The following is a 14,167-nucleotide window of genomic DNA, read 5'->3' on the forward strand; positions in this document are numbered from 1 at the left end:
AGTTGTCATGGGGGAGAAAAAAACATAGGATAGCTGCCACATGGTTTTGCCAACACCCACAGCCTTCCTAGCTACGTGAGCTTTCACATACCAATAAGTATACAGAAAGCTACAAGCCTACTTGTGAGACAAAACTTGACTTCATTGAATTTTATGGTGTATGATTGGATTTAATGAATTATTTCACAACAAAAGAGAGCTAATTACGATTTGTAATGAGAATAGTCTCTCTTTCATTGCTATAATTCCCCTCTTCCCAACTGCTATCTTATTAAGGTCCTAGAACAATTTTATTTTTTTAATTATCTATCGGTTCATCAATTACACAACTCGTCCGAGCCAGGTAAGCTCACATGGGAACTCAATACCACTAATTAAGTTGGAACAACTCCTTATCAATTGATCCACGTGCTTGGTGGTAGAACAAACTTTTTATCTACCGTTGTTTTAAGCACCATTGATATAACTCTTAATTATCAAAATCTTTAATGGTACCACCTATTTTGCCAACCTCTTAGAAGCCTCCTCTGCTCACTTAGACTTTTGTGCATTTGAAACTGTTTATGTCAACATGGTACCCTACCCTCTCAAAAGAGTTGCTGTCATCACATGGTTAGTGGCTATATTACTTGAATTTATTTCGTTGGAGAAAATTCCCATTAGAATTTAGACATAAAGTTTCAAGATGCAAGTGAAGAGTGAAGACACAGTAATAGAAACTATATATACATCTCTCTAAGAACAGATATTTTTTTTTTGGGGGGGGATTATTTTCTTCTTTCATTATTGCAGAAAGTTGGCATTCCCGCAGACTAGGGGTGTTAGCAGTCTGGATTGGATCGGTTTTGGAAGCAAAAATCATCCGACCAATCCCTTCGATTTGATCATATAATTATCCATTCGGTTTGGATTTTTTTTCAAATCTGATCTGATCCAATCCAATTTTTTTCGGTTTGGATTGGATCGGTTTTCGGTTTTTTAAAAATCTTTTGTATATATTGGCTTTGTAAATTATTATTTTTTTAAATACAAAAGCATTAGTAAACTATAATATAGTTTTTTTTTTGGCAATGAGATATGAAACTCTACAAAGATAAAATTGTTGATGAGATGTGACTAGATTTTTTCTTGGATTTATTTGATAGTTTGATACCCAATGAGTCTTGGGTTTAAAAATTTTTGGGCTATCATTGGGGAAAGATCCAAGTAGGTAGAGGGGAATTAATATATTGGATCGGTTTGGATTGGATCAGTTTTCATCAACCCATCCAAAAACCGATCAAATCCAATTAAAATATGCGGTTTTTTTTTTGGTTTTCGGTTTTTCGGTTTTCGGTTTTTTCGGTTATCGATTTTTCAGTTCGGTCACCGCGGTTTGAATCGGTTTTGATCGGTTAATGAACACCCCTACCGCAAGCACAATAATTGATAAGTCCCACCTTGAATTTTTTATTTGTATCTCTTCACTATTTTGTGTGCTCTATTTATAGGATGAGTCAGCTACAGAAAATTTATTCTCTGCAATAAAATAAGAATAATAAAATCTTTTTTTTAGTATAATAATTGTATTGAGGTTTGAACATATTAGCTCATGTAAATTAACTAAACCTTCGATCTACAACAGATTTTTAGCCGTAAATAACCTGCGTTATCCTAACACTGCAATAGTAACTGTTCGTTAAGAACCAAACCCCCGGTTTGATTTTAGTGACTAGATCAAATAATTAAAGGTGATGTAGAAAGACGGTTAAGAATAACTATCAGAAAAAATAAAATAAAAATAGAAGTGGTAGTGCCTTGTTAATCATCATTATGTGATCTTTGTAATGTAACGTGTCATAAGTGTGCCAAACAGAACTTTTTTGAGGTAATAACATTAGCCTCTTCTTTGGTCAAACGAGGAAATTGAAGTATTCAACCAAACCCAGCAATGTTGAGTGTTGACAGTATCCATTCGTGTCCCTTCGGCAGTGAACCAAACCCCAAAATGGGGTCTAGCCTCATCAATTAATCATCATTATGTCACTGGCCTCTTTTTTTAAAAAAAGTGCTTAGTAAAAAATAAATTGGACTAATTGAATAAAACTGATTAAGATTTATATAAATGTTGGTGATGTTTTGCAAAATCAGAGAATTGTACAGAATTGTGCAAAATCAAAGTAGCAGTGGACGCGTGGAATCCCATATGAATATAGATGAGAGCCTTGTGTATTGTTGCTTTCTGTAATACGTTGTTATATTAAAAAAATGGGACCATGCAGGTTGCCAACTGAATGGGCTATTGCCATTTTCACGATAAAAGTTTTTTGCCCTCTAGAATCACAGAATATTCGATGCTTCCTTATCAAATATAATAAAATATAGAAAAAAGTTCAGCTCATGTAGTTTGCTTCAGAATCACTTATGTTCCTGTGATTTTTTATTTTTTACAAAGCACAGGGGCATATGTGATAAAAAAAAATCACAGGAGCATAAGTGATTTTGAAGCAAACCACAGGAGCATTGGTAAAATTTTCCCTAAAATATAATACTTTTACATTGCTATTGTTTTTATATTTTTTTTTATTCATATCTCTTTTTTTCTTTTCTTTTCGGGACAAGGACTATGTGATCCAGAATCATAGAAATTTTTCTTCCTTTGCACGCTCTTTAAAAAATCCATTCATTACCAATAAGGTATTGGCCGAGTGCTGGCAGCTTAAGGCCTTCGTAAAGTGGAGAATGCAAATTTGAGATCTGGGAAGTGCATTTATTAGGAGGAAGAATCTTTATCTGCTCTCAATCCCAAATCGGATTAGTCTAAGGGTGTGCATGACAATTATTCTATTCTCGAGCACTGTTCTATTTCTGTGCCTTGGAACAGTTTCTGAGAAAAAAAATGTTACGGCACACGTCCTACAACAGAAGTCAAATAAGATAGAATCTTGTTTGGAAGAGTGCATATCTTTTGGCTACCCTAAGAGAACTAGGGATGATTTTTTATTTAGTCTTAAGGACAAGATAATCTAAGTGAGCACTTACATGATTTTCTTAAAGGAGGACTAGATGAGAAATTATAAGCTCTTAAGTTAGGTTATTCTTGATGAGATTTATCTCAGCTCAAGAATTTCCAGAATCTCTAGAAGCTTCATCCACTGTTTCCTTGATTGTTCAAGAGGGGATAGATATATCTCTAAGTGAACAAACAAGAGAACTATGATTGAAAATTCAACATGATAATATATAAGTAAAACTAGTAGAAATATTAGTATCACATGTAAAGGAACAATATCAAGGATAAGCGGATCCTCAAGAAATTAAAGATCCATCATTTGACCCACTCTTTGTTTTACCTATAAATACACAATGTCTAGTGCAGTACATTCGTAGTGGAAGAGAACCTTGTTAACTCTCAAGTTGTCTCTTGTTGAGTGACATTGATCCTACTAGTTACGATAATGCACTAGAAGATGTTGTTGATCAAGTGTTGCTCAAGCTATGAACAATGAGATGAAATACTTGTATTTCAACTCCGTTCGGTCCTAGTAAAAACACCAAGAGGGGTAAAACCCACAAGGTGCATGTGGACATAAAAGGCAAAGAGAGGATGGACAGGAAGGTGAAAACCTTCAAAGCTAGCTTGGAGGAAATTTTTGCCAGACGCCATGCTTGAGTCTATCCAGATTCTCTTAGTTGCTATAAGTCTCAATTATGATTTCATTTTGGGAGTTGGATGTCAGGATATCTACATACAACAACCAAAAGGGTTTATAGCAAATGGGTAGGAACACACGGTATGCAAGTTGTGAAAGTCTATTTCATAGATTTAAGCAAACATCCAGGTCTTGAAACATCAGTTTTGATCAGGTTATCAAAATTTTGATTTTGAGAGAACCTTGACGAATGATGTGTATTTGTATGTAAAGGATCAAACGGAAGACAGTAGTTTTTTCTGGTACTTTATGTAGATGATATGCTCCTTATTGGAAACAATGTGGAGGTAATATCAAGCATAAAAAGTTGGATATTTGTCATTCTATTGATTATGATTTATTGTATTATATTTATTAATTAATTTTTAATTTTTAATAAATTAAAATATTGAATAAACCGAAATCAATGATAAAAAATTTTTTTGTAAGAAGTTATAAAATTTTTAAGTTATAATTATAAAATATCTATATTGAAAGTTTAAGCAGCGAAAACTCATCCCTGATTTTACGGGTAACGGTTTTGTGAAACTACAAATTATAGAGAAGTGTAAGTCAATATGTCAAACCGCGTTTCTTTTTCTTCTAGAAAACTTTTGACCTTAAATTGCAGCTTTTACTATACTTCGTCACTCATCATTAAAGCCATTGAGTGCCGTACTGTTAGGCAAATGTTTCTGAATTTATTTTAAAGAAAAATTATTAAAAATTAAATTACTTTTAAATACTTCTAATCATACTTAGGTACGTCTGTTAGTGCAAAAGCAATAAGTACTTTTAAGCCAAACTCCTCAAAGAAACATGAAAGGGAAGTGGTGTTCCTTCCAATCTAATTAAAAATATTACATGAAAAGGTTCCAAATCCATGTAACAACACCTTTTCTTTTACGCTAAAAGGATAACTACTTTGAATTCTACCAAATATTATACTTTCATGCATGCGAAATATTATATTTGTACATTTTTTTGTTTACAAATTTTTATAAATTATATTATATTTGACTAGTTATATTTCAATAGAGTGATTGTGATCGTGATCGTGCATGATACTTATGTGATTGTGATCGTGCTCGTGCCTATGTCATTAGCCTCTTTTTTGAAATGGGCTTAGTAAAAAAATTGAATCAAATTGATTAAGATTATCGACAATGATAGTTAAATAAAATATTTCATAAAGTGACCACTTCATAACACAACCCCCCAATATAATAAGGATAAAGTGTGTATCATTTTAAAGGATGTAAAGTTGTGTCATTTTAAGAGAGAGAAAGAGATAGATAAAGAAGGAGAGAGAGTTGACAAAAAAAATAAAGGTGTGGGTCCCACCTCTTTGTGAGAGTGAAATGATATAAATTGTGTCATTTAAAAGGATAAACACTTTTCCCATATAATAAATAAAATTTGTTTAGGATGACTAAAAAAGTTATAACATAGTTAGATAATTGTTCTCTTTTAATAATAATAACATATATGATTCTTTAAATTAACTTATTTTATGTTTAAAATAATTTATAATTAAAGTTTTATTTAAAAATATTAATGAGAATGACATTTGAAATGTTTTTCTTACTCGTGATAACTATCAGACATAGAAATACTGTATTAATCTCATGTTCAAACATTTCACATCGTAAGATAAGACAAAAGACCAAATGGAAAATACTTATTCATAAGTTTCGCAACTCAATCATGATTCATGAGTGATAAAATCATTATAGACTTGACCTCTCCGAAATCATGTATGATAAAATTATTAAAATGTGATCTTTTCGAACTCTATCTCTAGCTCATTATAGACCCAAGAAACAAAAAAAAAAAGAAGAAGGTAATCAAACAAGTGCTGCAAATAAATAATTTTTGGGTGTCAGTCAAGGTGAAAACTGAAAAGGCACGGTTTGAGAAGACTTTCCAGCATGAAAATTGAATGGTACATTCATTTTTGTCAGTTTGGTAATGGATCTCAGGTCACCAATGACGACATAGTGGGTCCAGTAAAACACTAAAGGAGATTATGTTCACACTTCACATCGTCACATTCAGACAAAGATTGACCCAAACACATAACACTGAGACTTACGTGCTAATCAGGGAGGGGAGACTAAGACCAGTAGTGAATTTTGGGCTGCCAATTTTTTTTGTATTATTCATTGGTTGATGGATCATATTGAAGAAAAGATTAATTGTTGATTTTTTTATATTACAAAAGCATTTACATTATTAAATATCAGTATTTCATTAAAAAAAAATAACATTCTATGTATTTTTTTAGTAAGAATGAAAAAAATTATACCAACGTGTTAGGAAAATATTATAATATATTTATTAACAAAATCAAACTATGTCAATATACAGACTTTTCTTTTTATTAATTTAATTGCTCGAGTAAATTGAGGTTGCAGGATTTGAATGTGTTTGGGTGCTGCAGGATAAAATCTTGGATGCATTATATGTAGGTTCATTTTTATTTAATGGGAAAAGTTTTTAAGATTTAGTAAGAATAATAAAGAAAGCAAAGATATAAATAAAAAAATAGTTTCCCTATTTTAAAAAAGGAAAAAGTATGTGTTATTTTAAAAGATGTAAAGTTGAGTCATTTTAAATGAGGGTAAGAGATAAATCATAAGAGAGAGAATGAAAATAAAAATATAAATTTCATCTTTTTATAAAAATAAAATAACATAATTTATGTCATTTGAAACGATAAATTCTTTTCCTTTCCAAAATACGTACCGAAGTAGGTATTGTATTGAAAAAATTTCCCTGCTGAAGGTTGACTTGTGATTTATAGTATGCTTTACAGGTTTTCGGTTTTTGTTGCCACTTACCACGTAGGTGATGAGATAAAGAGAAGAGAGAATAGAAGGACATGTGTGGGGTAGCATTGAGGTGAGTGCCCAGTTCATTTAAGAAAAGTAAAGGGCGGGCTTTAATTATAGGGAATTATTATTTTTATGCCCTAAGAGATAGGATATCTTACGTGATAAATTCAATATATGTGGGTTCTATTGGTTTTTTTAAAAAAGAAAAAAGGCAAACACGGATATCGAAGGGTGAGTAAGAAAAATTTTCTGTCTTATGCTGCATGAGATTAACTAACACTTAATAATAATATATAAATATTATTAAATTTAAAATATTGAATAAATAGTTGAGTGTAGTATTACAAGAATATATAAAATATTAATTACATTTAATTACTTAAAGAAAAATAATAAATGCATAATAAATTCCAAAATATCTATCTACAGATGTATGTTATTCTTACAACAATATAAAAATAAGAAGTCTTATATTAATTATTTTATCATTAATTTATTTGTATTTAATTGTTTATATATTTAATAAATCAAAATCATTAGATATAAATATAACCAATGGCCAATATTGAGAGTAAAACTTATACCGGTGTCAAAAGATCCTGACCCATATATTATTTTTAATTTAATTATTAGTTTTAAATTCAGGTCAAATATAAAAAAATATTTTAAATGATAAGAACTAACATGTTACTTTCTAAAATAAATATTATTATGGTGTTCTTCCTTTGACTTCCCAGAAACTTTAATATATATGTTCAACTTTCACCATTCAAACATCATAATTGCATTTCCTCGTCGATGCAGCTAGGGAGTGACACAGATTATATACATAACATAATCATGAATACAAGAGGGGAAAGAGAGACAGAGAAAACAACTACGATGACAACTGAGAAAGAAATTGCGGAAAATAATGAGAAACATGTGACAGATGATGATCCTAAGATTAACTACAGAGGTTGGAAGGCCATGCCCTTCATCATAGGTACACGCTTCTTCTTCTCACTCTCTCTTTGTTTTCAGTGTTTTCTTTCCTTGAACTTTTTGAGTGAGTGGTGTGCCTAAATTGCAGGAAATGAAACTTTTGAGAAACTTGGAGCCATTGGCACCTTAGCAAACCTGTTGGTGTATCTCACAACAGTATTCAACCTGAAGAACATCACAGCTACAAATATTGTTAACGTCTTCAGCGGCAGCACCAACTTTGCTACCTTGCTAGGTGCTTTCTTCTCGGATACATATTTTGGTCGCTACAACACATTAGGATTCTGCACAGTCACTTCCTTTCTGGTATTTTATATATATAGTTTTCATGTTAGAAAAATATTAACATAACTTTTAAATAAATCATACATATAATTTAATAGACATCATGTGGTACAAATGAACCATGTAATTTTTCTTCCCTGCATCCGAACAGGGATTGCTCGTGATTCAACTCACAGCAGCATTTAAGAATCTGCATCCACCTCACTGTGGAAAGGAGAGCAATACATGTAAAGGGCCAACACTGGGTCAAATGGCTTTTCTAGTGGCTGGTTTTGGTTTGTTGTTGGTAGGTGCTGCAGGGGTTAGACCATGTAACTTGGCATTTGGAGCTGATCAGTTTAATCCCAATACAGATTCAGGAAAAAAAGGAATCAATAGCTTCTTCAATTGGTACTTCTTTACCTTCACTTTTGCCCAGATGGTTTCCTTAACATTTATTGTCTATGTCCAATCAAATGTGAGCTGGGCAGTGGGTTTGGGAATTCCTGCTGCTTTGATGCTCATATCATGTGTGATGTTTTTTATGGGAACCAAAATTTATGTCAAAGTTAAACCAAGTGGTAGTCCCATGACTAGTATTGTGCAAGTTATAGTGGTTGCTACCAAGAAAAGGAGGCTGAAACTACCTGCACAACATTCAATGATTTCCCTCTTTAACTATGTGCCACCCAAGTGTGTTAACTCCAGGCTTCCTCATACATATCAATTCAGGTAACTATATCAAGCTTTTTAACTTTTAAGTACTCCTAGTAGATAATTGATTTCTGAACTGTTCTAAGTTTCTAACTGGGATGAATTTTGCATCATAGGATATTGGACAAAGCAGCAATTATGACCCCACAAGATAAAATAAATCCTGATGGATCTGCAGCTGATCCTTGGAATCTTTGCAGCATGCAGCAAGTGGAAGAAGTGAAATGTTTGCTGAGAGTGTTACCTGTATGGTTTTCAGCCATTTTTTACAATTTATCTATTGTCCAACAGCACACTATCCTTGTCTTTCAAGCCCTTCAATCAGATAGACGTGTTGGACACAGCAATTTCAAGATCCCTGGTGCATCCTACTTTGTGTTCTTGATGTTGACCATGACATTGTGGTTACCCATCTATGATAGAATAGCGGTCCCTTTTCTCCGAAGGCTCACTGGAATAGATAATGGTATCACAATCCTTCAGAGGATGGGAACTGGCATATTTCTATCTACACTAAGCATGCTAGTATCTGGTGTGGTTGAAGAGCATAGAAGAAATCTTGCTCTAACCAAACCTATTGGAGTACAACCAAGAAAAGGTGCCATTTCATCAATGTCAGCACTATGGCTAATACCGCAGCTAGCACTAGCTGGACTAGCTGAAACATTTAGTGCTGTTGGACAAGTTGAATTATACTATAAACAATTCCCTGAGAACATGAGAAGCATTGCAGGGTCACTTTTCTTTTGTGGCATGGCCGGATCAAGTTATTTGAGTACTTTTCTTATTTCACTTGTTCACCAAATCACAGCCAAATCTGCAACAGGGAATTGGTTACCAGAGGATCTTAACAAGGGTAGATTGGATTTGTTTTACTACATGATTGCTGCTCTTGAAGTCATGAATTTGGGGTACTTTCTATTATGTTCAAGATGGTACAGGTATAAAGAAACTGATAGCAGTAGTAACCTTGAACTCAATGAACTACCCAAACAATCTGAAATAGGCAATGCATGAAGGGAAAGAATCCGTTTACAAATTTTTTTTATAAATTTTTGTAAATTATACTAAGTCTGACCAGTCATATATTCTTGATTAAAATATAACTGGTCAGATATAATGTAATTTATAAAAATTTGTAAATAAAAAATTTACAAATATAATATTTTCCATGCACGAAAGTATAATATTTGGTAGAATTTAAAGTAGTTATCCTTTTAGCGTAAAAGAAAAGGTGTTGTTAAATGGATTTGGAACCTTTTCATGTAATATTTTTAATTAGATTGGAAGGAACACCACTTCCCTTTCATGTTTCTTTGAGGAGTTTGGCTTAAAAGTACTTATTGCTTTTGCACTAACAGACGTACCTAAGTATGATTAGAAGTATTTAAAAATAATTTAATTTTTCTTTAAAATAAATTCAGAAACATTTGCCTAACAGTACGGCACTCAATGACTTTAATGATGAGTGACGAAGTATAGTAAAAGCTGCAATTTAAGGTCAAAAGTTTTCTAGAAGAAAAAGAAACGCGGTTTGACATATTGACAAACTTCTCTATAATTTGTAGTTTCACAAAACCGTTACCCCTAAAATCAGGGATGAGTTTTCGCTGCTTAAATTTTCTAGATATTTTATAATTACAACTTAAAATTTTTACAACTTCTTACAATTTATTTTTTTATCATTGATTTTGGTTAATTCAATATTTTAATTTATTAAAAATTAAAAATTAATTAATAAATATAATACAATAAATCATAATCATTAGAATGACATAAATCAACAGTAAAAAAATGGGTTATAAGAGATTATAAAATTTTTAGGTTATAAGAATAACAACTTTTGTAATTTTTTTGGGAGATATTCCAACAGATTCATCATTTCTCAATTTTTTGGCATCAACTGAACTATCATCATTTGATACCATCTCTTCTATAACAAGATATTAAAGTTTTATGTTATATGGTCTATACTTTTGATTGTAGTTGCATTTATCTTTTAAAAAATAAGCTGAAGTAAAATTCAACATAAAATAAGGAAAAGAGATAATACGAGTTTTGTATAAAGAAATATATTAAATAAAAAATTATTTATGTGTTTTTATTTAATAACTTAAGCTTTTTAAATAATTGGTTGATAATATTAACTCCAAATAACTTTTTTCTCTTTTTAAGTTCTTGTGTCACACAAATACTTACATTTAAAATAGCAATGTGTCAAAGTTTAGCCACCACAAATTATATAAATTTTATTTATGCAAAACTCTCTATCTAGCTCTCTCTCTCTCTCTCTCTCTGACTTGGGTTTCCTTTGCTTGTAAAAACAGTGTTGTTTTATCTACTTAAAAAAAAAAAAACAGTGCTGTTTTTCTCCTCCTGCATCCTGTGGATCAAATGGGGTAAGTTGAAATATTATTTAACATTTGATATCAACTTTATATCTTGATCGTTTCTTTAGAGGGTCCCAATTTCTGATGTCGCTGAATTACTTTTTTTGATGTAGCAGATACAATAAAAATGAACTCTACCAAAAAAAAATTTCAACAAAAAAAAAAAAAAAACTAGTATCCGCATGCATATCTTATATGTTGCTAAAAAAATTTCTTGCGACAATAAAAATATAAAAGCCTTCTTTAAAATGGTCTTATTTATTTATTGCATCTCGGAAAGCATGCACACTGACAGCAAGACCGACAGGCAGGTCCAAAACATGCATATTTATATTTCAAAGCATGTTCAAAATAATGCCTCCATAGTCAACTGCAGGTCTGTATCAAAACAGGCGAAAATTCTAATATCCTACCTTATTACCTATATGTCGCCTAATAAAAATATAATATTTGTACTGACATAATTTTTTTAGGAGAGAGAAAATAATTATGTCTATATATTTTTCAATTAGATTTGCGAAAGCATTTAGACCATTACGATTTAAGATACGAGAGATCATCATCATTTTATGTTTAGTTCTTGTTTTGTATATCTATGCAGTATTTTCTCATATTTAATTCCTCTTCACGAATTACTTTTCTTTGTAAGAACAAACTCCTTGAGTCTAGTTAGTGGTAGATCTTTCAGACTATCTCTTAAGGAAAAATAGAGTCGGTGTGTGGGCACTCTCTTTCTGTCAAGGAGATGACCTTACCTCAGCCTCTAAAACAACCAAGAGAAGACCTCCGAGGCTAATGACTATAAGTGTAGAATATATATGAGTTCCAGAAACCCTAATCCTAAACTGAATGGGCTCTAGGTTTCTTGAGCTTTTCTTACACACTAGATCCTATTGGACTTTAGTAAAAAAGCAAAATTCAACAATCTCTCACTTGCTCTTGAGTACAAACTTAAGCCCAAAGTCCAAGTCCATATATCCTACTAGTCGTCACCAACTAAAATTGTTTTATCCCTTATCTCGAGCTAGCCTGAGGATCTACCAGTTGTTATTAATCAAGACTCCTGATAATCAACGAATGATTATCTAATTCGGTGTTACTTCACTAAAATTCTGAACTTGAACTCCAAGATTAATAACACATATAACATGAATATGCATTGCCCCTTTGTAGAATGTCGATAATTGACTGATGAACTTTCTGTTACTCAATCAATTATTTATTCCCTTGACTATGATAGTTTCTCTAATGGATTACAAGCACTGCCCAATGTCTTCAATATCCAAGTACCGAAACATATCTCATGTTGTTTATCTCATAAATATCGATAATCAAATAATTTCACTCCCAAAATACCGAGTTATTGGTAATCAATAGATCGATCCTCACTCGTTGGTAGATCAAAGAATGAAGACTATTTAATTACCTATTTATAATAAACTCAGGATTAAGAGTAATCACATAACTATAGTTAATTGGAGATTTGATGCCTTATGACAGAAAAAATAACCTTAATCAAATCTCTCCTTGATTCTTTCAATGTGAATGTTCATTTACTCCAATATTTTATAATGATTTGGACAAAACCATTTCATAAAATATTGCAGACTAAATAAAGTGCCCAACTTTATTTAACAGCTGTGATCCAATTCAACAACCGTGAGAACCTATGATCATGTCCTCCATGAACGTACCCAAATGATCATATACTCCACAATCGATCCAGACCTTAATGTTTGTACATTGTGTGGACAAAACAATGAATAATTCCTCATTTGTAAAATTCAAAAAATGATTACATTGTTTCATTGTCTTACTCTAAGAGCACAATGAACACAATATCTCTCACTTGCTTAATGCAAGTTTGGGATCTTCCTAAGACACAAAGAAGTAACATGCCTCTTGAACACAAGTTCAGGCAAACTCTTAGTAACTGGATCTGCAAGATCTACCTCTAATAGTATCCTAGTTTTGTAAAAAACTTATAGTTTGACGTTGATTTTTTTTTTGAGTTAATATTCACTTGAAAAATAGATTATGTGAAAGCTCAGCTTTTCAAGACTCCCACTAGAATATACCAGCATATATTCTCTCATTCCCCAAAGTTAATTGAGTACATGCTTAACAATAATCTAGTGTTCCTCGAGGTCCAGAATAGTACCGTCTCACTACTCCCACTGTGTGGCAGACGTCTGGTTTAACGCTCAATATGATATGCATGAGACTACTTGTTGCCAAAGCATAACATATCCTACTTATGCATTCTTCCTTCTCAAGAGTCTTTAGAGGTTAGTTGTAACACCTCGTATATATCCGGTAATGTTATCATACTATCGTATTAAGCAGCGCTTAATTAAAAATGCGGAATATCTTTTTCTTTTCAATTATGATGTCATTATCATTACCAACTTGCTTATTAATCAATTAATATAACATCGCCTGTATGTAATTGCAATAAAACAGCTAACTGAAATACCTCATAACATAAATAATAAAAGTGTGTCTCTAGAAATCACGGGACTACCACAAGTAGGCCGGACCAACTAGCAGATTATACAACTCCAATCTAAAAGTACTAACATAAAGTGTCATGGACAATCCCCATGCTCACTCAAATAAGGCAACACGCCCAACATCAGTCTCAACAACAACATAATCATAAATAGCGGAAAACATAAACAGCATCAAAATCCAGTCATGGCAGCAATACAACATAATATCATAATCAGCTAAGCTCTGGCCTCCTGCCGCCAGAGGCATCAGTCACCATACTACCTGAACCTGAAATAAGCATTCCCCAAACGTGGGGTGAGATCTCTAAACAAGAAATCTCAGTAAGACAAGGGGTCCTCAAGGATCTTCCACCCCAAGCTCACTTACATGTGCAATATAAGTTCAAAAGCAGTTTATCATCATCAGTTTTAAAATAGTGCAATGCAGCAGATAATCATGTCATGTGTGTCAATTCTATTCTACTGGCCAGAGAAATGCAGGATTTATATACGCCAAATACCCACACATAGTGCAAGACGCCACTTGCATTCACCCCGGATCACCATATGTATGACGCCACATACTCAGGCTTACCGTCAAGATGAAACAACACATGCATATTAAAAGTCATTACACATAAAGCTCAACAGCATTTCAAATATTCAAAGCATGTAACACAGCATGCTAATAACCACACCCCCATGGGACATGGTGGAACCACAACATGGCTAAACCGAGGACACAAAAGCTTACCTTGCAAGCTAACACCCAAAGCCAAGAGTCCACAGGTCAAAATCCAAACACAGCAGATTCA

General features: G+C 32.5%; 1 protein-coding gene across 1 annotated transcript; it reads left to right on the plus strand.

Moving 5' to 3' along the window:
• The first annotated feature begins 7,330 nt into the window (after positions 1–7,330).
• On the plus strand, positions 7,331–9,619 carry LOC133303029 (protein NRT1/ PTR FAMILY 2.9-like). Its single transcript, XM_061502872.1, has 4 exons — positions 7,331–7,493; positions 7,581–7,798; positions 7,929–8,488; positions 8,587–9,619. Exons 1-4 carry the CDS (start codon positions 7,349–7,351, stop codon positions 9,485–9,487), a joined length of 1,824 nt encoding a protein of 607 aa, XP_061358856.1. The 5' UTR covers positions 7,331–7,348; the 3' UTR covers positions 9,488–9,619.
• The last annotated feature ends 4,548 nt before the right edge of the window (positions 9,620–14,167 follow it).

This window comes from Gastrolobium bilobum, unplaced genomic scaffold (assembly GCF_033153095.1).
Source record: "Gastrolobium bilobum isolate Gb01-03AN ecotype WA unplaced genomic scaffold, APGP_CSIRO_Gbil_v1 utg7742, whole genome shotgun sequence".
NCBI classification, from domain to species: domain Eukaryota; kingdom Viridiplantae; phylum Streptophyta; class Magnoliopsida; order Fabales; family Fabaceae; genus Gastrolobium; species Gastrolobium bilobum.

Excerpts from the sequence above, each read along its gene's own strand:
- LOC133303029 (XM_061502872.1), top strand. The coding sequence starts at position 7,349 with ATGAATACAAGAGGGGAAAGAGAGACAGAGAAAACAACTACGATGACA. Across the intron at positions 7,494-7,580 it reads GGCCATGCCCTTCATCATAG|GAAATGAAACTTTTGAGAAA; the intron begins GTACACGCTTCT and ends CCTAAATTGCAG. Across the intron at positions 7,799-7,928 it reads GCACAGTCACTTCCTTTCTG|GGATTGCTCGTGATTCAACT; the intron begins GTATTTTATATA and ends GCATCCGAACAG.